Raw genomic sequence first — 23,617 nt, 5'->3', positions numbered from 1 at the left:
TTCAGTGTACATCCCATTTAGTTTAGCGAAGACTGAAAAGAAAAACGTAGACTGGCGAAACCTTTTTTTAAGTTATGTTTTATTTCAATTAAGTTAACACATATTGTACTGTTCATTTGGCATCAGCAGGAGAATGTCTTTAAAAGTGCATTTAATCGGTTTACCAACTGCCATTTATAAGGTAGGGAAAGCAATTGCTTTTTTGTATGTTTTGTATATCACATAGAGTCTCTGTCGGCTGATATATACTGTCTTCACGATAGCTAAATTTCCCCAGCACAAAATTACTGTAATTTTTTATATGCGTATTTTCTGCAAAGGCTGTTTTGTCATTATTATTTCTATTATTCTTGTTATTACATTCATCATCCGACCAAAGGACAAGTTGTCTTTAGGTATGTCTGCAAGTGTAAAAGTGCAAAAAGGCACACAGTACAACTAAATTAATTATGCACAATTTTCGGTTACAAAGTGAATAGGTATCATGTTAATTAAAACAGCATAGACAACAACACAATTAGTCGGTAGGTAGCATCTGTTCACTTCTGTAACAATTCCGGACTCACACTCTTCCAAATTAGTGCACCATATGTGGCACCCGCCCTGGGGAGATTAAGAAGATTACGCTCGCAGCGCAATTAACATAAAACGGCTGTTCGCACATTGCGCATAAGCGGTAACTGAAATGTTTGCTCAGACGTGCTAATACTTTCTCACTCGTAGCACGCGGCGCTAAGTCAAGGCGCACGACGACGTATTTTGAAAAATTCCCGTCTGCGAGTCATCGGTGAAGCCGGCCGCGAAACCCTGGCTTTCCACGAGCCGCGGCTTCTTGCCGCACATCGGGCAGAGCTTGTTGCGCTCGCGCGAGGCGCGCATCCACACGATGAGGTTCCAGCGCTGGCCGGAGGAGATGCGCAGCGCGCCGTGCATCTGCTGCCCCCGGTGCAGCAGACCCTCCGTCACGTGGTGTTCCACCTCCGCGCACTCCGAGTCGCTCAGAGGAACCTGCGGGGAAATGCGCGTTTATTAATCCAGTGAAACTGAGTTAGCACCAGTTACTACTCAGTGTGTCATCAACTTAGCAAGCGTACCGGTACCATCGGCACCTGCGTCACAGGTAAACAAGAAAATAAAAGGGCAAAAAATTAAATACTCAATTAAGTATTGTTAGCAGAAACCAGGAGCCAAACTACCTCACCAGGGATTAAATAATGATGTGGCAAAGCACTGCTGAGCTTAACTGAGTAGCCACACGTCACGCCATTGATTTGAGTCACAAGGCAATGTGGCATCTCAATTTTTTTTAAATCCATGTTGTGATTTTGCATTTTCGGATAGAATTCTTTCTGGTGAAGCTCACTTCTGCCATTCACCAAAACAAACAAACAAACAAAAAATAAACAACAATTAACCGGTTAGCCACATCTTACGGTACACACTTGTCTCATGTCTCCAAAGTACAGGTTTCCCTCTGTGAACTCTTTGCCCAGGGAGACGTTGAGAGTGACCTCGGCGTTGTCGTAGTGATAGCTGAGATCCAAGTCCTCCTGCATGGCGTACTTCACCACGAAGGCCTTGTGGCTGTCGAGGCAGTGGCCCCCGCAGTCCGGGTACAAGAGCGCCGCCACGGGCCTCAGGTACTTCTCACGGAGAGGCGTAATGAATCCCTGATCAAACCCCAGCTCGTTAAGCAGGATCTGTTCAGGAGGAGAGGGGACAGGACAAACGTAGGCACGGCAGACTCTTAAGCTCAAGCACTTCTGGGGCCTGCATGCTGAGCGTTCTCATCTGCCGCTAGCACGCAGATACGAATCCCCCAGCTGAACCGTGTGATTAAAGTCATCGTACCCCGTAATTGTTCATGGTGTTGGGTCTGCCCTTTGGAGCCTCAGACTGCTCGAAATGCTCCAGCTCTTCAATCAACTCCTTACAGAACTTTTCACTGAACACAGGGAACCGATACACTCTTTTTGCTGCAAACAGAAGGAAACAATGGTCTTTATAATACCGGCCAACAAACTGGACAATTTTCATTGATTATATGGATCTCTACACTACAACAATTATCTACTGTATAATTATTTACAGAAGCTGTAGGGAAGTGAATTAACTTTTATCAAGATATTTCAGATGGTACTAAATCCAGCATGCACAAGATGGACTCAGAACAATCTACGAAGTCCTGCCGTTTTCCCCCACTCACCTGGTAAGGGCCAAACGAATTCCAGCAAGCCCTGTTCACTGGCCCCATCTGAACGGCAGTAGTTCACGATTTTCAGAAATTCAGGCGCCAAGTAGGATTCCTGAGTCAGTGACAAGTAAATAAAAGTGTATCGTGTGATTTTGCTGTGGAATTGTTTTTTTTTCCGACAGAAGCCTCGCTTTACCTGTAAGAAGTACAGCTCTTTATGAAGTGGTTTGTAAAGTTCTTTAATGGTGGCAGCTCTCTCTGCTGATTTCACGCAAAGCTGTCGGCGCCTTTCGACTTCTGTTTCAATCTAGGCGAAAACCAATGATCAGTCACAAAAGAAATGAATAAACAGCCCTGGTTTACACTATGTGAGACTCAGTACAACTACACAGCTCGCTAACCTTTTTAAGGACATCCTGGAATTGTATGTCAGTCGAACAGCCACGAGTTGTTAAGACCTGAAAATATATATAACAGAAAACATAGTAACATACCGCAGTGGGTACATTACATTATATATGGCATTTATATACGACGTACAATAAGTGCTCATAGTAGTCATTTATAAAGTATACTTTGCAAATAATGTAATGGTAACACGAACCTCTCGATAATCTGTTCGGAATTGCTGCTCAGATATAAACCGAACATGAAGCTTGTATTCCTCTAGAAAAATGTTATCCGTGCAAAAACAACTGCAGGTATAGAATTTAACCAGTTCATGGTCTTGCTCAGTTTGCATGGCTAATAATACGTATTCGCATGGCACAAAGCTGTTTCAGCCTTTCCGCGGAGTTGAATCGACTACATGAAGAGGTACTAATAATGTGCCTCACGAAACCAAATTAAAACGCAGATGTAGCAACATGCAAGTGCGCAAAGTTTCAGGTGGCTTGCTTTGTTTTTGTACAACCATAAATGTGTCCGAAGGAAACGTGAATTAAAAGGTATTGTGGCCGCACGATTGACGGTTGTAAGTGTTGGAACTTAAATGAAAGGGAGAACTGAAGCAAGATCCGCTAACAAGTGAATATTCCCTGATCTGAAATGCAAGATATGTGGGGAAACCGATCGCCTTTAAATATACGTTAAATTAGCTGGCAAAAAATGTTCCTGCATTACTTCCTGGTCCATCAGTAAATAGCATCCGGCTTCTCAATCGACACGAAAGACGGTGAACTATCATTCCAAAATTCGCAATCACTGTGTTTTGAAACTCGAAGCAGTTTTTTTTATTTTATTTTATTTGCGGTGTTTGAGGTATTTTAATTTAAGAGTTTCGCATATGTCAGTGATTTGGGTGTTTATTTTACGACGTGGCCCAGATGTTGAGCATGGATTCTTTGCAAGTGGCCGAAGAGGAGGTTGTAGAGTCTACTTCTAACCGGCTGGAAGACATCTACACGTTTTTGGATGAGGGCACCTACCCGCCATCTATGAATCCAATGCGAAAAAAGAACCTAAAACGATACGCCCAGAAATTCATGATTGAAGGTAGGGGAGGCTGAACTATAACTAAAATCTTCAAGTAGTTGCTAGCTAACTGATGCCGAATGTCTCGTTTTACAGCTAGACCATTTGCAATTTCATTTGCACCTACTGGTCGCCAACTTCCCAATTAAGTAGGCAAAGAGTCAAATGCATTACATTAGCTCTCAGTTTTCAACACACCAGTGACAAATTTTTTTTCCTGGGGGGATGACAATTTTTGCCCGCAGAAATTTAATGTATAGCGATGTGACAGAAGGTGTGGAAAACGATTAAATATTATAAGCTATTGACATTTAGATTCAGCTGTGTATGCTTGCAGTAAAAATACATGGAATGCAGGGTCATCCAGTAATTCATTTAACAAATTTACAGTTTGTGTTGTTGTTGTTGTAAAAATGTATGTAAAAATCAAATCTAGTTTGCACTTAATGACTGTGTGGTTTTCCCTCTTACAGACGGGCGACTGTACTATGTGGGACCGAAGAAGGAGGAGAAGAGAGAGGTGGTGATTGACGCTCAGAGGAAACAGCAGATCTTCCTGGAGTGTCACTTTAACGATATCGGGCATCACTTGGGGCAGAAGAAGACCGTGCACAGAATCCAAACAAAGTACTACTGGTTGGGCATTGTAAAAGATGTGGTGGACTGGGTACGTGTTGGTCAACACGGCATATACTGTGCTCCTCTTTCTGTTGACTTTGGTGGATATTTTTGAGCGTGTGCGTGTGTATTTATTGAAACCAAAACCATATGAACATCATAGTTTACTGCAGTGCACATCACTCTCTGTCTAGTAACATTGCGTTGACCTACATTGCATAATCCAGATAAACACCGTCTTGATTTATCTTTTCAGATTAAACTGTGCGAAACCTGCCAGCACACAGAGAGGAACAAAAACATGACCAGAACAATCCGACCGATAAAAGTGGAAGCTCCTTGGGAAATTCTGGGGATCGACATTTTCGGTAACTTTGAATTGACAGTCTTTCCTAAAGGTTGAAAGTGTGGATCCTGGCTGTGTAGAATAGGCTTGTAATTATATCCTTGTATAGTAATGTGCACTTAAGGTCAGTCTATCTGATCCAATGTATAGTGTAATTCTGTTGCGTATTTAAGGTTTTGTTTGGTGTTCCTGTTCCAGGCCCTTTTCCAGAGACCAAGCAAGGCAACACAAATGTCGTCATCATAACCGATTATATGAGTAAGTGGGTGGAGGCTTCCCCCATACCAAAGAGGGACTCCCTGTGTGTCGCAAGATGTATTTCTACAGCCATTTACAGGTAACTGACATATATTGTTTATTTATTCTTTTATGCGCAATACATTGTCAAATTTGTACTTTTTACTGGTCCTGGATATAAATAAACGCTTCTTTTTCATAAAGATGAAATGTATGTGTTTGTCAGGTTTGGAACGGTAAAAACGGTGTACTGTTCTCAGAGCGTGGACTTTTGTGATGAGGTAAGACATTTACACTCAGTGTAAGTGTACTCTCTGCATATGTGCTCTGTGTTGTGTAGAGTGGAGTCAGACGCGTGAAGTGTGTGTGTGTGTGTGTCCCCTCCGTTCAGGTGACATGAAAAGTGTGTGTGTGTGTGTGTGTGTGTCCTCCCCCCTTCGTTCAGGTGACTTGAAAAGCGTGTGTGTCTGTGTGTGTGTGTGTCCCTTCGTTCAGGTGACGTGAAAAGTGTGTGTGTGTGTGTGTGTGTCCCTTCGTTCAGGTGACGTGAAAAGTGTGTGTGTGTGTCCCTTCGTTCAGGTGACATGAAAAGTGTGTGTGTGTCCCTCCGTTCAGGTGACGTGAAAAGTGTGTGTGTGTGTGTGTCCTGCCCCTCTCCCTCCAGGTGACGAAGCACCTGTGCGACAGGTGGAACGTGGCGCAGAAGGTGTCTCCGGTGGAGCAGCCGCAGCTGAACGCACTGTACGACCGCGGCAGCAGCCTGCTCCACGAGGCCGTCCGGCAGGTGGTGGCGGAGAAGCAGGCCGAGTGGGACGACTTCCTGGACCCCGTCCTGTTCGTGTTCCGCACCTCGGCCAACCCCACCACCCGCTTCACCCCGTACTACCTGATGTTCAACAGGGAGGCCAGCTTACCCAGCGAGGTGAGAGGTTCATTAAAGACGTGAGTTTCAGATGTGTGGGAGGAAGTGGGTAGGTTTTTTTAAAAGTCCTCTCACCACAGAAAATGAATAATGTGTATTTTTGGATTATCAGTCTCGCATGTTCAAATGTGCATGATTCAGATCTGTATTATTTGCTTAGCTCCTTGAAATTAAATTAATTATATCATATTCATTGGGGTTTTTGCTCTTGCATTTTTTTCCCCCTCTTCTCTTCCCAAAGATGGAAGTTGACTTCCTGAAGTATCACCAAGTGCAGGAGATCTGTCCGGTGAAGGAGGAGAGTGTGTCCAGCTTTGTGGAGGCTATGCAGGAACAGCAGAACATGGTCAAACAGCTGGTGAGTCTCTTCTTCTGGAGCTGTTTGGGGTGTCGGCAGCACGTGAGGGGGAAGGTGTGCATGTCTACACTTGCCTGAAGTGAGGGAGGGCGTTACACTGATGAAACAGACTTATGACTGGCTGTGTTTGTCTAAATCAAGCCAAAATGGGATGGTTGGGGAAATGGCAGTTGGTAAACTAGGAATGGATTCTGTGACGAGAGTATTGGTTGAGTATTTGTTACTTCAGTGCCTCATTACTTCAGCCTTACTCAACACAAAGGTCAGGCCTGATTACATATTGATCCAAGTGTACAGTGCTTCATTTCAGACAGAAAATATGCCAGCATGTGTGGGCACAAGTACAACAGTGAAGGAACAGTCTCAACAGACCAGGGCTTCAGAAAACAACACTTAAACCTAGCAGACCTTTCGAACCCACATGAACTTCAACCAAAAACAGCCCATGATTGCCGTTACTGAATTTCCATTTAGAGTCATAACCCCAGACTGTTTAAGGAGACCTGGAAAGAAACTCGAACCCCAAAACGACACAGTCTATGAGAGGTGTGCAGTAATGCAGAAACTCTTTTAACGGGTCGTCCCGCGCGTCCGTTCGCAGGTGGTGGCGAACATGAACGCGGCGTACCGGCAGCAGAAGAAGAACGCCAAGCGGAGAGCCCGGAGCGTGCCCTCCATCACGTTCAGCGTGGCGGACCCTGCCTTCGGGACGGGGGAGTCGCCGCCGCTGAAGAAGGAGAGCCTGTACCTGTCCTTCCCCGTGACGACGGTCCTGGCGACGGAGCCAAGCGGCTCCAGCGACGCAAAAAGCGACTTGGAGTACTCCCTCCCGGTTCCCCACATCCACTGACGGGAAGGCCCGTTGGACTGGAGGACGTGACGTGTACCGGGCCTCCGCGGTGTGCGTAGCGTGCCACGCTACCCTGTCCTGTTTTTTGGGGGAGGCTGTTTGGCGACTCTCGCCCTGTGTGTGCGTGGGAGTGTCCCAGCACACGTCCAGCCTGGGTTCACTCTCTCTCTTAACGCCTCAGAGGGACCATGAGGGAACAGCAGCAGGGGGCTGTATGACTGGCAACCCAGAGGCCAAACGTAGCCCACTGTGTACGCACCCCAGGCCCATTTATCATTGGGGGGGGGGAAGTGTTATTCAGATGCATCTGCGTATGGACAATGTAGGCATACCGCCCACTAGTGACAGAGTAACAGCTATGCATATTTTAAGAACGCATCTACTTTCTTTACCCACGCGTACAAAGCATAATTCATACGTTGTTTTATAAATAGGGCGGCGTGGTGGTGTCGGTGGATAGCCCTGTCGCCTTGCAGCGAGAAGGTCCCTGGTTCAAATCCCCACAAATACTGTGTGGAGTTTGCATGCTCTCCCCATGTCTGCGAGTGTTTCCTGTGTGTCCTCCCACAGTTAGGCAAACCCTAACACAGGTTAGCCAAGTTGGAGAGTCTACATTTACCATATGTGTGAGTGTGCGAGTGAATGGTGTGTGTGCCCTGCGATGGATTGGCGACTTGTTCCAGGGTGTATTCCTGCCTCTCGCCCAATGCATGCTGGGATAGCCCCCACCACCTCCTGTGACTCTGATCATGAATAAGTGGGTTAGATAATGGATGGATGTTTTATAAAAATGTTTGCCCCTTATTTAAAAAATCCCCACCCCCATTAAATAGTTGAATAACCCTGAACTACAGAAACATCCTAAAATCTTGCACTCCATGTTCAGTTTTTTTGAATATCAGTATTTTTATTTTGGTTCTTCGCTGTTCACAAGTGTCTATGGAACTGGCGTCTTTGATGTCTCAGAAGATGTCTTTATAAAACATGATATTGTTGAAGAATCTGGGCTGATTTTAAGCATTCGCTCCTACTACCTGTGACTGTCGCATAATGCACTGATGTAACTTACCCTTTTCCTGCTTTACATAAATACTGGCGCCACGATTTGGTTTGATATGAAACGGTTTTGTGTTCAGGTCCTGCTCAGCTCATATAAGATGCATTTGTTTGTTACCCTGACTTTTCAGTTTCACTGTGAACTGTGCTTCTATATTTACGCTGAGGACCTCTGCCTAAGTTTATTCATTTTGAGTCTTGGATACGTGTGACCATATTTTCCTCTTGATTCAGTTAAGTTTTTGATTGAATTGAGTTTACCACAATTCATAATTATTCTCCCCCAGCTTTTGCTGCACGTCATCACAAATAACTAAATTTCTAACCGTGAAACTATTTCCATTGATGTGTGTATTTCTTTGCATTGCATTGCCAGGCTAAATGTCAGGATTTCTGATCCTTTTTTGTCTACACTTTTAAAATCGCATTTTGTTTGAATTTAATTCGGTCTTCGGGTTTATCTTAATACATTTGTGATTTGTTGCTAATATTTAATGTTAATTTATAATCTTTATGAAATGGATCCCCCTCGTCAGTTTTTGTTCATTGACACTTATACGGTTATTCAGTTTGTCTTTGTGCGATTTAAACTTACAGCTATGTTGCGGTTCCTTGCAAGGCAGAGCTTAATGCCACAGAAGTCACACAGCAACAGCCAGGGAGGAGAATATCGAAAATGAGATATTCGAGAAACCGCTGGCGGTCATTTTTTTAGCAAAATTTATTGGGCTTGCTTTAGGTGAGAGGTTAATATATTACCGATGAACCGAAATGTTCCGTTCTAAATTCAGCTGCAATGCTAACGTATCTGATACAAACTTTTAAAAAATTACAAACGAATTAATTTCAAAACATGTTCCTGTCTTTCTTCACTAGCACTAGCCTAATCAGTGCTTAAAACAAACAAATGTACTAAAAACATGCAAATAAAGTAGCTACCTATTGTCTATTGCCCTTATTTTTGGCAGTAATTAATTTTCACTGAGCATTTTTTTCTATTTCATCCCATTGCTGAATGTGTTTAATTTCAGATCACTTCTCACGAAGAAAAAGTTGCTACCGATAACTGTAAAACGCTTACAAGCGAATAACTGCCACTTCCTTAAAGATTAGTCCTGAAGTGACGAAAATATCCGGGATACAGGACGAAAGGCAGGCAGTGTTGTGGCAGCCACTTTCGTATCAAGGTATGAGGAAATTCGCATGTGCTACATGTTACGAGACTGCTTGCAGTCGACTGCCCTCTCCGTGAAATTTCAAAGCAAAGGCGCTGTGTATCCCAAATACGAAACGTAGACGAGGACGGAGATATCGGTAAAGCCAACAAGCTACGACTGTCCGTCATGCGATATTAAAGGAGGAGCTTCTAAACACCGGCTTCCGTACTGCACAGTGCAAAATTCATGACTCCCGATGTTCTCCGCTGTCCGGGGCAGACTGAAGCGAGGGAGAGAAAAGACGCAGTTTGACTCGAGGTAAATGCAATTTCCACCCCCATGACATTACGCGCACGAATGTTTAAGTAGGCTTAATTAAATTAGGCTACGTATTTTTATCCTACTACGGACAACAGGTCATTTTGTCCTTCTACTGTGTTATTATTTATATGGAAATGATCTTAACTTTTGAAAGAGGATGCCAATATAGGCAGAATTCATCTTGCTTGGAATTCGGTGCTGCGATCTTACGGGGTTACATTTTCCGCGCGCTCGTGTTGAAATACTTCTGGGTCAAGCTGGTCTAACTATGTTGACACGAAGTCACATTTTAACGATGTTTTCGCGCCGTGATTCAGCGTGAATAGCGGGGACTAGTTATCCGACACATAAATATTGAATTCATCCAGAAACCATAATATCAGAAGAACGCACTGATTATTTCCAGAGTGAGCTCTCCACCTTAGCCTCCTCTTCCCCAGGTATTGATCCTGTCCTGTCGCATCGATCCCAGGTCACTGCACGCCTGAAGCCTTGCAGAGAGAGAGAGGAGACGATGAGGACGGCGGCAGCGGTGTGCTGCAGCCTCCTTCTCGTCCTGGCGGACGTCGTGGTAACCACCGTCCTCTACGTGCGCGGGTCCCACCCGGCGGTGTTCGGCGAGGACGCGCGCCACTTCGACATGTTCAGCTCGGTCCTCGACCTGTGGGGGCTCCTGCTGGTCCGGGCGTCCCTGCTGGTGGGGGCCGCCGTCGGGGTGTCCCGGAACAGGGCGGACGGGCCCGGGAGGGCGTCGGCTCTCGGGCCGGTCTGCGACCTCCTGTGCCTGGCGGTGACGGCCTACGCCCTGGCCAAGCTGCTGGTGTTTTCGGAGCAGGGCTCCCTCGTGTACGACCCCTGGTTCCTCGGCCTGTTCGGCTGGACGTGCGGGTCGGCCGTGGGGACGGCGTGCCTGTGGCGGCTCCTGGCGCGGTCGCGCGATGCGGCGGCCGACGGGGGCGGGGGCGGCAGGGGCGGCGACGAGGAGGAGTCAGAGAGGTTGGTGGACCCGGCCGCCGCGGACGAGGAGGTGGACGAGGAGGCCGCAGGCGAGGAAGAGGAGGAGGAGGAACGGAAAGGGGCGAAGGACGGACCGCGCTCTGGGGCTACGGTCGGCCGTCTTCTGTCCTACTGCCGGAAGGATGCGGGCCTGCTGACAGTGGCTTTTATCTTCCTCCTGCTCTCCGCTATCTGTGAGTCTCTCCTCTGTCTGTGAGTCTCTCCTCTGTCTGTGAGTCTCTCCTCTCTCTCTGAGTCTCTCCTCTATCTGTGAGTCTCTCCTCTGTCTGTGAGTCTCTCTGCTGTCTGTGAGTCTCTCCTCTCTCTGTGAGTCTCTCCTCTCTCTGTGAGTCTCTCCTCTGTCTGTGAGTCTCTCCTCTGTCTGTGAGTCTCTCCTCTCTCTCTGAGTCTCTCTGCTGTCTGTGAGTCTCTCCTCTGTCTGTGAGTCTCTCTGCTGTCTGTGAGTCTCTCCTCTCTCTGTGAGTCTCTCCTCTCTCTGTGAGTCTCTCCTCTCTCTCTGAGTCTCTCTGCTGTCTGTGAGTCTCTCCTCTCTCTCTGAGTCTCTCCTCTATCTGTGAGTCTCTCCTCTGTCTGTGAGTCTCTCTGCTCTCTGTGAGTCTCTCCTCTCTCTGTGAGTCTCTCCTCTCTCTGTGAGTCTCTCCTCTGTCTGTGAGTCTCTCCGCTATCTGTGAGTCTCTTCTCTGTCTGTGAGTCTCTCCTCTGTCTGTGAATCTCTCTGCTGTCTGTGAGTCTCTCCTCTCTCTGTGAGTCTCTCCTCTGTCTGTGAATCTCTCTGCTGTCTGTGAGTCTCTCCTCTCTCTGTGAGTCTCTCCTCTGTCTGTGAGTCTCTCTGCTGTCTGTGAGTCTCTCCTCTCTCTGTGAGTCTCTCTGCTGTCTGCGAGTCTCTCCTCTCTCTGTGAGTCTCTCTGCTGTCTGTGAGTCTCTCCTCTCTCTGTGAGTCTCTCTGCTGTCTGTGAGTCTCTCCTGTATCTGTGAGTCTCTCCTCTGTCTGTGAATCTCTCTGCTGTCTGTGAGTCTCTCCTCTCTCTGTGAGTCTCTCCTCTGTCTGTGAGTCTCTCCGCTATCTGTGAGTCTCTCCTCTATCTGTGAGTCTCTCCATCATTCATATCCCACATGTTAGCAGGGAACAGGGAATACCCCCTTCCCACAACTTCATTATGGAATGTCACCACATGACATAACTCTAATTTTCAATGATTATCCCGTGTCTCAGAGACAGAATAATGGACATACGTGCCAAGAACAAGTCTCGACACTCATAATTGAAAAGCTTTTCCAAAAAAAATTGATGTAAAAATTCTGTTTGCTTTCAGCTATAGATGTGCTTTTCTAAGAAAAAACTTTTCCAGGATTGGCAATGTGCCAATCTGAGTCACCTTGCTCAAGTATTGCAAAGTATTGCAGTCACTGGTGCAATCTTTTTAGTGTTACTGCATATGCACGCACTATTGTGCTTAATCAGTTAATCAGTCAACTCATGTTGTAAAAAATATATCTTCCATCAAGTCATACAACTTCCTGTGTCATAAAGTGATCTCGCAAGGAGTCTATACAAAAAATAATTTTTTATTGTTTTCATTTTATGATTCCCAAGGCTGTTTTATTTGACACCACCGCATGAAGTTGGAGAATCCCACGGAGAAAGCTTTTTTTTTTATATATCTGAGTATCGTAGCGTGGCTGTGACACCTCCCTCTCCTTCTCAGGTGAGGCCTTCATCCCGTACTACACCGGGCTGGCTATAGATGGCATCGTCATTCACAAGAGCATGGAGCACTTCACCAAGCCCATGGTTACTCTGACGGTGCTGGCCCTGGTCAGGTGACTACCTCCGACATCCTGAAACGCCACATTATAGAGCTTCGCTTGGTCCAGAAGAGTCCCCCTGTGTTGGCGATTGTTTGGGGCGGCAGTGTAGTATAACGGTCTTGTAGCCTAAAGGTTGCAGGTTCGATTCCCCGGTAGGACACTGCCGTTGTACCCTTGAGCAAGGTACTTAACCAGCATTGCTCCAGTATGTACCCAGGCTGTATAACTGGGTATATAATGTAAGTCGCTCTGGATAAGTGCGTCTGCTAAATGCCTGTGATGTAATGTTTGACCGTCGTCTCGATCGCTCTCGTCTCTCTCCAGCTCCATCGCCATCGGAGTGCGAGGTGGCGTTTTCTCCGTCACCTTCGCCAGGCTGAACGTCCGTCTGCGGAACCTTCTCTTCAGGTCGCTGATGCGCCAGGAGATCGGCTTCTTTGATGCTAACCACACAGGTGTGTTACGAGCTTACCTGTGTACATGTACTGACTGGGGCCGTGCAGGGCCATCTTTGGAATTTACATACAACTTTGTGGCAAAAACCACCATCAAAAATGAAACCAGTGGCTTATTTTTAAAAGGGCTGAAGTAGGAAGAGCTATTCTGGGTTTTACTCAGCGCAGTTATCCAGCTACCTCTGTAGTCCTCCTTCGTGAAGTACCCCTCTGGGCCCTGTTTCATGAAGCAGGATTACTGAGTTAGCTGATGACTGCACTGAGTAAAAACAGGAACCCTCCCAAATCTGGAACATGGACTGAAGTAATTAGAGCTGTTCTGGTTTTTACTCAGCGCAGTTATCCAGCTAACTCTGTAGTCCTGCTTCCTCAAACTCCGCCCCCACCCCAGGTCATGTAGGCAGGTTGTCTCCGCTGTGATTCGTCCTCCAGGTGACATCACCTCGCGGCTGACCTCCGACACCACGCAGGTGAGCGACCTGATCTCGGAGAACGTCAACCTGTTCCTGCGCAGCCTGGTCAAGGCCCTGGGCTTCTGCTTCTTCATGTTCGGGATGTCCTGGAAGCTCACCGTCGTCACCATCATGGGCTTCCCCTTCATCGCGGTCATCTCCGCGCTCTACGGAGAGTACTACAAGGTAAAAAAAAAAGGAGAGAAAAAAGAGGGGTTGTCCCCCTCCCTCCGTCCCCTTCAGGGGCCCTTCTGGTGTTGGCGAGCACAACGTTCAGGTTCCATTTGGTTTCGAATTACCAAAACTCATTTCAGATGCAAGATTCACTGCATTTATTGTGTTTTACCGAGAGTGAAAAACTAACATTCTTATCCGCACACTCCTGGGGCTGACAGAGGTGGTTGCCACAAGGAGCACGAACGTAACAGGCCCTTCCAAATTGTGCTGCAGATTTAAAATATCGCACTGAATGCGTATTGATGAAAATAAAATGATAGGCACAGGATGTAAACCCAGGAAGAGTCTTTATTTGGGCTAGTGCCTTCTTTAGCAGGCACCTGGTGATGCTGTAGCCCCTCGTGAAGCGCCGCTCGTCCTCCCGATGTGCCGCAGAAATTGACCAAGGAGGTGCAGGACGCCCTGGCGCAGGCCAACAAGCTGGCGGAGGAGACCGTGTCGGCCATGAGGACGGTCCGCAGCTTCGCCAACGAGGAGCAGGAGGCCGACTCCTACTACGCGAGGCTGCTGGACATGTTCCAGCTGAACAAGAAGCAAGCCCTGGCCTACGCCTGCTACATGTGGTCCAGCTGTGTATGTACTACCCCTGGTACTTACCTAGCACACCTACTCCAGCATCGCTGTTTATGTACTACCCTAGTACCGCCTAGCACGCCTACTCGAACACTGCTGTGTGTGTACTACCCTGGTACTTACCTAACATACCTACTCAAACATCACTGTGTATGTACTACCCTGGTACTTACCTAACACACCTACTCAAACACAGCTGTCCCGGCTGTGTGTAGAGGACCGTGCATGCGTTTCACTGTAGTAATACTGATTAAAATTTAGAATGTGCTGATTTTTAAAAAGGCAGTGAGATTTTTGAGCGTTTCCCCCCTCCCTCTTGTCCCAGATCTCGGAGTTGGCGCTACAGGTGGGCATCCTGTACTACGGGGGCCACCTGGTGGTCTCGGGACAGATGAGCGGGGGCACGCTCATCTCCTTCTTTATCTATGAGCTGGAGCTGGGGGAGTGCTTGGAGGTGGGTCTCATCACTGGGCATGCTCAGTAGAGGAACTACAACACGGTGTACCGCTGCCTCAACAGAGGAACTACAACACAGTGTATTACTTCCCCGTTCACTCTAGCCACTGACTGAAGGCGTCATGTGACATGGAAATTGTGTGTGTTTAGGTGTGCTCTTGCTTTATAGCTCAGTGGTAACCAAACCTGTTCCTGGAGATTTACCATCCTGTAGGTTTTCACGCCAACCCTAATTTGGCACACCTGACTCTACTAATTGGCAGCTCAGTGAGATCTGTGCATTGTTAGGGCTGGAGTGAAAACCTACAGGAAGGTAGATCTCCAGGACCAGGGTTAGGCAGCTCAGACCTACAGGAAGGTAGATCTCCAGGACCAGGGTTGGGCAGCTCTGACCTACAGGATGGTAGAGCTCCAGTACCAGGGTTAGGCAGCCCTGGCCTACAGGAAGGTAGATCTCCAGTACCAGGGTTAGGCAGCCCTGGCCTACAGGAAGGTAGATCTCCGGGACCAGGATTGGGCAGCTCAGACCTACAGGAAGGTAGATCTCCAGGACCAGGGTTGGGCACCCCTGACCTACTGGACAGGTAGATCTCCAGGACCAGAGTTGGGCAGCTCAGACCTACTGGAAGGTAGATCTCCAGGACCAGGGTTGGGCACCCCTGACCTACAGGAAGGTAGATCTCCAGTACCAGGGTTGGTTAGCACTGCTATCGCTCGGCGCTGACCCCGCTCTCCTGCGTGCCCCGTGTTTCAGAGCATTGCGTCCGTCTACACGGGGCTCATGAAGGGCGTGGGCGCGGCCGAGAAGGTCTTCGAGCACATCGACCGGAAGCCCAGACTGGCGCGGGACGGGCGGGAGGCCCCCGAGGTGTGCAAGGGGCTGGTGGAGTTCCGGAATGTGACGTTCGCCTACCCCACCCGTCCCGAGACGGAGATACTGAAGGTACTGTGTCTGCGCTGTTTGGGTTTGGGTGGGCTGTTGAAGGCGTGCAGTACATGGCATGGCCTTCTAGTCCAGATCTGTGCTCCTGTTTCAAAATGGCACCTTGTCATCATGTTCAGGATCTGACACCATTAGTTATAAGACCCCAACAGGGTTGCCAGATCTGTTCTATCCCAAAAGGCATTAAACCCGCACGGAAGTAGCCCAGAGTCCATGCGTGTCGGGGTGCTGTAGTGACGGTTTTGCGCGCGTCTGCAGGACGTGTCCTTCGCGGTGCGGCCGGGCGAGGTCACGGCGCTGGTGGGGCCGTCGGGCAGCGGGAAGAGCTCCTGCGTGTCCCTGCTGGAGAACTTCTACGCCCCGCTGCAGGGCCAGGTGCTGCTGGACGGAAGGCCCGTGCACACCTACCAGCACTCCTACCTGCACTCTCAGGTGAGATAGCATCACAGGAGAGCCTTAGCCAATGGCAGCGGCCAAACTCTGTTATACACTGATTAAAACGACTGAACCTGTCAGGAAAGGACTGTTCAGTTTCGCGTAGACAAACCCTGCCTCAGGCTTCGAGCTAATCATGCTATATCATTTTTATTCACTAGAGGGCAGTAGTGTACATAACTCTTGAGGAGCGGTTTTTTTTTTGCAAATGTTTTTTCAACATTTCAAGTCAGTGTTCTAGAACTGCATCGCCTGTCAGTTACCAGTCAGCAGTGATTGTGACATCAGCATTAGAATGTTTTGATCAACATATTTGTGATCATACGCTTTAAAGGGTTAAATTTTTTTTTTTTTCAGGTGGCATTGGTGGGTCAGGAGCCGGTCCTGTTCGCTCGTTCCATCCTGAAGAACATCTCCTACGGTTTAACGGACACCCCCATGGATGCAGTGGTGCAGGCTGCCACTAAGGCCAATGCGCATGACTTCATCTGCAGCCTGTCCAAGGGCTATGATACAGGTGAACTCAAGGCCTACTGAACGGAATAATACCAGAACTGCATATGACAAAACTGTATTTATGTATGGAGGCACTTATATATCACACTTATACCAGGGTGAACTTATACCACACTTATATAAGTGCCTTGTTACACTGAAGTGTAAAGATTTTCTGGGACATTGCACAACAAGTCTTCTTAATCATTTTCAGAATATAATGTACAACTAGTTCCAGTCTCTGCATTCTTCATAGTACCTGGAAATCTATTGGCTTTACAGATGAATTGCCAAAGGGCCCCTGTCAGCATTTGTACTGGTTTACCTTGCAGGTTCCGGTAACCTGTCGTTTTCACCGTTTGACGTGTCTGACGTGTTTTTTGCGCACCCTCCTCTGCTCTTGCCCGTCCTGTTGCCCCGGAGACAGGCGTGGGGGAGAAGGGCGCGCAGCTGTCGGGGGGGCAGAAGCAACGCGTGGCCATCGCCCGCGCGCTCGTCAGGAACCCGCGCGTCCTGATCCTGGACGAGGCCACCAGCGCCCTGGATGCGGAGAGCGAGCACGTCGTGAGTGAGACCGGGGAAGAACACGCTTCAGTTTCAGCTTCCTTATAAGTCTTTTTTTCATTTTCAGACACATTTTTGCTCCACTTTACTAGCGTGATTATTATTCAGATGGGCCGAGTGTGCCCAAAACCTCGTTGCGCCTCTGTACAAGCGCTCATATTGTCCCAGAGACCATACGCTGTGGCCAATTAGATCTTATTAAGAAACAGAGATATGCTGGGGGCGGCATAGCTCAGGAGGTAAGACCGATTATCTGGCAGTCAGAGGGTTGCCGGTTCAAACCCCGCTCTGGGCGTGTGGAAGTGTCCTTGAGCAAGACACCTAACCCCTAACTGCTCTGGCGAATGAGAGGCATCAATTGTAAAGCGCTTTGGATAAAAGCGATATATAAATGCAGTCCATTTACCATTTACCATTTACCATGCTGCCTCACGCCCATGTCACCTCTGCTCCTCCCCCCCCTCAGGTTCAGCAGGCCTTGAATGACGTCATGCGGGACAGCACGGTGCTGGTGATAGCGCACCGCCTCAGCACCGTGGAGAGGGCGGACAACATCGTCGTGATCGACCGGGGCCGGGTGGCGGAGCAGGGGCCCCACAGGGAGCTCATGGCCAGGGGCGGGCTCTACTGCAAGCTGGTGCAGAGGCAGGTCCTGGGCGCAGAGACTGGAGCGGAGGCGTTGCTGCCGCCGCCGCCGCGGGAGCCTGCCCGGCAACCGGAGAGCCGTGCGCGCGACGGCAGCGAGTCGGAGGACGGCCCGCGGTACTGAGGGGATCGTGTGGGCCAGGAGGCCGAGTTTCGAGGGACCGTGACGCACGCGCTCTCCGCCTTGTCCAGCCGAACCTCGGCTCGTTCTGACTGCCACGGACTTCCGTATTCTTGAAGAAATTTAAAATCATAACTTTGAGACTAGCGGTACCTCAGACGGTGCAAGGTCAGTTGTTAAGTAGTATGAAAATCTCACATGGTGTCAGACGTAGACAAATATATAAAATATAAATAACTTTTAAATATGATTCTAGGTGTTCCAGGTGCCGCTGAAGAGTAAAACGACGAATATGTTGCACTGAGAATCATCAGATTCACGAATCTCAGAAATGTCATAACTTTGTGAATCAGAGGTTGTTGGTAAATGTGTACATTTAAATTATTTTAGATATAGTGGGAGGCCTTCGTGTTACAATGGTGACGTCATTAAATCAGCTGAAGTGACGTAACAATGGTGTGATGACCTAAGTGTTACGGAAGGATACTGAATATACCGCAATACTGAATTGTTAAATGGATCTGAGAAATGGCTACGTGATAATAATTTTTCTGTTTAGAAAGGTTATCGACAAATTGTCGACAAATTGGAATAGAGAGGACAGGCAACTTCACGTGGCCACCACACAGGAATGGTGTTTATTGTCCATCTCCATGCGAATGACAGTGACCTAATTGTTAAAGGTTTCAAATCCACGTTTAGTCACAGTTTTGGTTGTTGTCTTTTCGGATTATGTCTGTCATCATCAATTCCTTAATCTGAATATTTTATCTATGCACACCTTTACTGCTTTGGGGTCCATACACAACTACCAAATCAAAATTCATAATACAAATTCATTTTGACGACGCATGTAATACTGCTATTACAGTAGGCCTATATAAATTATTTTTGATTGTACATGCTTACTTTGGACTTCCTCCTTCGTGTCGTAATTTACACTGATGTATCACGATCATGCCGTGTGTTTTTGTGAAACCCTGAATGACGTCGGTGATCCTGCCTTCTGATTTGATACTTCTGGCGAAGAAACCCACAGACTTCCGGTTTGAAAAAATTGGACTGCTGTTTATTCTTGTGATCAAGCCAGAAGGGAACCACAAAACGGGACTCGTTTTAGCACTCCACCACGGTAGACATGTCCGGGATCGGGAACAAATTCAGTTCTTACTCTTTGACACAGTTAAACGAATTGCTGGAAGACGATGAAAAGCTTAACGGTATCGTTCAAGAAATGGAGGAGGTAAGTGTGATGATTATGACTTGGATTCGCAATCGTTGAACATTAGCTCGCTAACATTACATTAGCAATTTCGCCAATAATCTGCAAATAGAATCGTGAGAGTCGAACGTGACTCTGAGATATCTCTTTTATAGGTCGTTTAGTTTTAAAACTTCATAAGTAACATTCTCTAAATATAGAACTAGTTATACGGTACCAAAGTTTAAAATAAAAATAAAAAAACACTGGATCATTTATCAGTATGTTAGCCAACGTGAACTTGGAAGAAGTCGGGATCAGGGCGCTAGCAACTGTAGCTAAAACTCGGTTCACGCCTCTTGTTGACTTACGCTACCATTAAGGAGCAAACAATTGACTCATGCTAATGTAGCTAGCTGCGGCGAACTCGATAGCCCTGAACGTTTACTGGATTTTTACCCAGCTAACTTTTTAGCTGTCATTGTTAGCTTGGTGGTTTGTAAGTAGTCTTGCATTGTAGGGGTCCCGTTCAATAGTTCGAGCAAGTTTTTGTTTGTTTGACGCAATATTTTCGTTTCTTGGTCAAACCCCACAGTAGTTACGAATGTATAATAGGCAGACAATGTAGGCTTGTTTTTTGTGAACACGAGGGTGTTGAATTACTGCACTAAAATAAGATGGTTTTACTGCTAGCTAGGTAACGTTAGCCGAGTCTTCGCCATGCACCTTTCTCAATACAGAATGTCAATTAATCCATGGGACTATTCGGTATCTAACAGCTAGCTATGTAGCACCCACCCCCACCACCCCACTCACACTCTCTCTCACACACACAAGTAAATATTGGCAAGCTAGCTAAAGAGTCGCTGTGTACCTTTGAAAGTACAGCTGGTGCAACATTGGCACTGCTTACTTGCGGCGCAAAAGCGCAGTGTCCTGTCTGTCACTCATTGGAACCGAGCAGGGAGTTGCAACCTGCTGGCAAGCAGTTTCCTATCCCGCAGCTGCGGCGCTTTTAATACGAGGGCATTCGTGTAAAAGGGGGGTCGTAAGCTAAACGTAATCTTTTCCGAATTAGCATTTCTCTAGCTAGCGATGTCTAGCTAATTTGTTGCTCCGTAGAATATGGCCAAGTGTTCCCTGTTTGCGTCTGGTCTGTGGTGTATGATCGTGGAAATAATGCATTACCTATGTCAGAATTAATTTCTCACTTAAAGTGCACGAGTTGCTTAAGTTGCATAACCTGTCCTTGGAATGCTGGCACACATGCACACTGCCGCTTTCAAGCCGCAAAGCAAGTCTGAAACTAGAATCATGCAATTAGCGGCCAGATCGGGGACTCTTAATCGCGATGTCGCGCCGTCCGCTTTGAAAACCCTAATTATCACCCTGGATGAATTTTCCTCTAAACAACCAAACAAAAACAGAACTTGTAAATTACTACAAAACATACATTTTTCTCAAGATCTGCTTTGTATTGAAATTCGTTGTTGATTCAGCCCAAAGATCGAGAACTTTTCCTGTAATGAGCACATGGTAAAAGCTAGCCTAGTGTTTTAAAGCGCCTTGAACCTTCTCCAGCGCCTCCTGTTGTTGGTTGTGGACTACAACCTCGCCCGAATGGGGCCTGGGAAGTGGAGTTTCGCACGCCGGATTTTTTTCCTGTTTAGTTACAGGTTAATGCAACATATTGAATCGAATACTATTTTGACGTTTAGGTTGGCTAATTTAAGCGTTCTCACCGGGAAGGAAGATCCGGCCTTACATTTCCCCTTGCTTTTCATTGCAAATGCGGAGCTGGGAGTAAGGTGACTCTTTTGCCTGTGTTTGCATAGAGTGGGTTGTCTCTGTACAAGCAGTCTTTATGATGGGTTTGTTTATGCATTATATAAAAGGAACTAGTCATGTGTTGCATTGTGCTTTGAAAACTATGCCATATTTAGTCTATTGGTTTTCAGTGACTCTGAAGAGAAGGCATTATCATTAAGTAGGTAATTTATATATGTGCATCCGAATACTTTCTCTGTCCTTTTCATACACCAGTCTTGACTGTGGACAGTAGTTATTATCGTTCTTTGTTATCCTAACCTTTCAAAAATAGGCTTGCTGTTATATTGAAAAGGCTAAGCAACATTCACAAACGTGCACAGTTTCAAGCAGTAGTAAAAAAAAAAAAATTAGTTTAAAATATAAGGTGATTGTGTTTATCAGCTGGTCAGAATAACTTTCATATTTCTTATCAGAACATGAAGTAAAGTTAGCTGAACTCCTCGACTCGGGTCAAATTCAGAGTGCTGTTCTTGGAAACCTGAGAACACAATAGGTTTCGTAATTATTACTCAGCGCTGGGGCTGTCCTGTGATGTTCCTTCCATTGTTAGCTTTGTGATGTTTCAGGTGTTGTCGTCGTCAGGTCTGACTCAGTGTCACATGGTTGTTTTTTTTTTTTGTTTTTTTTCCAAAAAAGGTGCGCAGCAGTGAGTTTGCTTTCTGAGATATGGGTATCGGTCGTTCTGAGGGTGAACTCCAGCTAGCTGCTGCGTACTCCTTGAAAACCCGAGTCCTTGAAATGTCGGTTGGGAGTTTTTAAACTCTACCAGAGTGGCACTAACATTCTGCAGAGGTCAAGGAGAGACCAGGGCCTTGGTTAGTGAAGCACTGAACGCTGCCAATAGGCATGTCTGCTGCTGAACCCTTCAGATTAATGTTGTAGATTCATTTAGATTATATTATTTGTTTCAGTGCCAGGTGCTGACTTTGAACTGAGCCCAAGCACTTCGCCGCTCAATTCAAGCCAGCTTTCTCTGGAAGAGTCTAGAAGAAATTAAACGCCTCGTACTCTCGTGTGTCTCACGGTGGGGGTTCTCCTACGCAAAAGGCAAGTGTTTGCTCAGGCTGAAGAGACAGCACAAGGCTGGAATTTGTTGACGGTTGTACGCTTGGGCCTGAAATTCGGAGATTACCGAGCGGGGGGAAAAAAACCGGTCCCTGTGAAGCAGAGGGTTCTGTATGGTTCATTTATTTACCTTTGGCTGGTTTCAGAGTTAATTTCTCAGAGCCTGGACCTCCCGGATGCAAACTGCCAATGGGGGTTTACTGCTACATGTGTGGCAGTAGTCTCCAGAGGGACACATTTTTCTGGGTTACTGAAGATGAGGTCAGAGGTCAGAGGTCAGGTCAGAACAGCCTTGGGGGACCTGCAGCGCCGGTCGAGGCCCAGCTGGGGTGGGGTGGGGGTATCTGGAGACCGCAATCCAGCAACCTGCCCGCTGAATCTCAGGGGCTGGGAAACCATCGTATTTCACCATGAGATGCGCTAAGACACCCTGTCTTGAATAAGCTGAATCTGCAGGTGGGGGGGGGGGGTAGGGGGTGGGGGTGAGGGTGGATATAAGCGCTCCATAATGCGGAGCTGGAAGGGCTGATTGGTTTTCTCCTGCCTGCACCACCCTCCGTAAATCATTCAGGTTGAATCTGATAGCTCTGTGAGCAGCAGCAGCTTTTTACCGGTGAGGTGGACCGTTGGGAAGGAGTGCTGCGTTAGGCGTCTTTTTGAGTTCAGCCTGGACAGTGGTTTTGGCGAATTGCAATTTAAACCACAAGCCTGACCCCACATGTACCCTGTGTGTGTCTGACCGCCTGTGGAAGTGCCTTTCAAATGTGCGCTCGTTCCAACTGATTTTTAGAATAGTCCATGGTCTAAAACAGCGTTTGCTGTAAGCAGTGTTATGCAGTTATTTTTTGTTCACTTCACACTGAAAGTCAAAAATTTGCCACCTTACACCCTCCTGCACTGTGGCTGACTTTGCTGCTGAAGGGATGTGGGGCTGTCCAACAATGGTTCGAGATTCGCATGCTATTTAAATAATTTTTTTTAAATACATTTGAGTGTGAAAATTAACCTTTATTTTTAACTTGGGTTGTGTTCAACCAAAAATAAATCTCTCATTTTAGCAGCTCCTCTGTTTATAACAGAACCCGCCGGGTCATACTGGTCCTGCAGCTGTGCTGCTACTGGACAGACACGGCACTTTCACTCCCCCCCCACACCCCCCCCCACCCCCCACCCCCACTCCCAGTTCCTCGGTGCGATCGGAACTGGCACTGGCCTCTTCACAAATAGACTGTTTCTGTGTGCAGAGAAAGACATTTTTAGTTATTTTTTTTGTTAATGCCTGCTGAGTTTATAAGGGTGTGTGCTATATGGGCTTTTTTTGCGAGTTTGTGGTCTAAAGCAAGACAATTGCGCTTTAAGGAACTCCAGCCCAGCCAGATGTGGGGGGATGATTGTGTGCCCAGATGTGTGGAGGCCGTTTCGTGGGAATTTCAGCAGTGTAGCGGAGTTTACAGCCGCGCTCTTGGCCAACGGGTGACTCATACGCTGTATGTGGAATGGAGGGGTGGGGGGGGGTGTGGAGTATCGCGGTCAGGTCGTGGTCGAACCCGAGCTGTAAGCGGACCGGCGGCTTGTGTGGGCTGTAGTCCGCCGTGAGATCATCGTCGGGGGGGGGGGGCGAGGAGGGGGGGGGTCTCAACAGAGCTCCTGTACCCTGACCCCCCACCCCATCTCCTCCGCAGCCACGGCTTTGCCCACACCGGCTCCCTACATGCGGTGGCAGGACGTCCCGCCGTCTGGAGCGGGAACAGCATGTCTCCCGGTACCCAGCGCTTGAGTGACACGTG

At 47.5% G+C, this 23,617-nt stretch overlaps 4 protein-coding genes across 5 annotated transcripts in view; 3 read left to right on the top strand and 1 right to left on the bottom strand.

The window, feature by feature from the left end:
• Window positions 1-57: 57 nt before the first annotated feature.
• On the bottom strand, window positions 58-3,223 carry ogfod2 (2-oxoglutarate and iron-dependent oxygenase domain containing 2). Its single transcript, XM_064353448.1, has 7 exons — window positions 2,799-3,223; window positions 2,596-2,652; window positions 2,391-2,501; window positions 2,207-2,306; window positions 1,852-1,976; window positions 1,443-1,700; window positions 58-1,008 (listed from the first exon to the last, which is right to left on the bottom strand). Exons 1-7 carry the CDS (start codon window positions 2,934-2,936, stop codon window positions 733-735), a joined length of 1,065 nt encoding a protein of 354 aa, XP_064209518.1. The 5' UTR covers window positions 2,937-3,223; the 3' UTR covers window positions 58-732.
• A 127-nt stretch (window positions 3,224-3,350) lies between these two features.
• On the top strand, window positions 3,351-7,999 carry zgc:113436 (uncharacterized protein LOC503528 homolog). Its single transcript, XM_064353447.1, has 8 exons — window positions 3,351-3,688; window positions 4,141-4,334; window positions 4,542-4,653; window positions 4,830-4,968; window positions 5,095-5,149; window positions 5,533-5,790; window positions 6,032-6,148; window positions 6,750-7,999. Exons 1-8 carry the CDS (start codon window positions 3,520-3,522, stop codon window positions 6,996-6,998), a joined length of 1,293 nt encoding a protein of 430 aa, XP_064209517.1. The 5' UTR covers window positions 3,351-3,519; the 3' UTR covers window positions 6,999-7,999.
• A 542-nt stretch (window positions 8,000-8,541) lies between these two features.
• Window positions 8,542-18,642, top strand: abcb9 (ATP-binding cassette, sub-family B (MDR/TAP), member 9). 2 transcript variants are annotated; one of them, XM_064353445.1, is made up of 13 exons: window positions 8,542-8,793; window positions 9,086-9,529; window positions 10,005-10,722; window positions 12,256-12,370; window positions 12,683-12,813; window positions 13,246-13,451; window positions 13,878-14,075; window positions 14,401-14,529; window positions 15,286-15,474; window positions 15,733-15,906; window positions 16,267-16,426; window positions 16,832-16,968; window positions 17,435-18,642. In XM_064353445.1, the coding sequence occupies exons 3-13, from the start codon at window positions 10,047-10,049 to the stop codon at window positions 17,735-17,737; spliced, it is 2,418 nt and encodes an 805-aa protein (XP_064209515.1). In that variant the 5' UTR covers window positions 8,542-8,793; window positions 9,086-9,529; window positions 10,005-10,046; the 3' UTR covers window positions 17,738-18,642. The 2 variants fall into 2 exon arrangements, with proteins under 2 accessions (XP_064209515.1, XP_064209516.1); XM_064353446.1 differs by having other exon boundaries at window positions 9,973-10,722.
• Window positions 18,643-18,719: 77 nt separating this feature from the next.
• vps37ba (VPS37B subunit of ESCRT-I a) overlaps window positions 18,720-23,617 on the top strand; it is a 16,785-nt gene continuing 11,887 nt past the window's right edge. The window contains exon 1 of the mRNA XM_064353449.1: window positions 18,720-18,977. Within this exon, the coding sequence (XP_064209519.1) occupies window positions 18,873-18,977 (105 nt within the window). The 5' untranslated portion in view covers window positions 18,720-18,872. The remainder of the gene's footprint in view (window positions 18,978-23,617) is intronic.

The sequence above is a fragment of the Anguilla rostrata genome, chromosome 10 (assembly GCF_018555375.3).
Source record: "Anguilla rostrata isolate EN2019 chromosome 10, ASM1855537v3, whole genome shotgun sequence".
Taxonomy (NCBI): Eukaryota; Metazoa; Chordata; class Actinopteri; order Anguilliformes; family Anguillidae; genus Anguilla; species Anguilla rostrata.
This window is presented reverse-complemented; position numbering and strand designations above follow the sequence as displayed.

Coding starts and splice junctions, on each gene's coding strand:
- ogfod2 (XM_064353448.1), bottom strand. CDS start 2,936: ATGCAAACTGAGCAAGACCATGAACTGGTTAAATTCTATACCTGCAGT. Junction 2,307..2,390: donor AAGAGCTGTACTTCTTACAG/GTAAAGCGAGGC, acceptor TCACTGACTCAG/GAATCCTACTTGGCGCCTGA. Junction 1,701..1,851: donor ACACCATGAACAATTACGGG/GTACGATGACTT, acceptor CCTCCTGAACAG/ATCCTGCTTAACGAGCTGGG.
- zgc:113436 (XM_064353447.1), top strand. CDS start 3,520: ATGTTGAGCATGGATTCTTTGCAAGTGGCCGAAGAGGAGGTTGTAGAG. Junction 3,689..4,140: donor CCAGAAATTCATGATTGAAG/GTAGGGGAGGCT, acceptor TCCCTCTTACAG/ACGGGCGACTGTACTATGTG. Junction 4,335..4,541: donor TAAAAGATGTGGTGGACTGG/GTACGTGTTGGT, acceptor TTATCTTTTCAG/ATTAAACTGTGCGAAACCTG.
- abcb9 (XM_064353445.1), top strand. CDS start 10,047: ATGAGGACGGCGGCAGCGGTGTGCTGCAGCCTCCTTCTCGTCCTGGCG. Junction 14,530..15,285: donor AGCTGGGGGAGTGCTTGGAG/GTGGGTCTCATC, acceptor CCCGTGTTTCAG/AGCATTGCGTCCGTCTACAC. Junction 16,427..16,831: donor GTCCAAGGGCTATGATACAG/GTGAACTCAAGG, acceptor CCCCGGAGACAG/GCGTGGGGGAGAAGGGCGCG.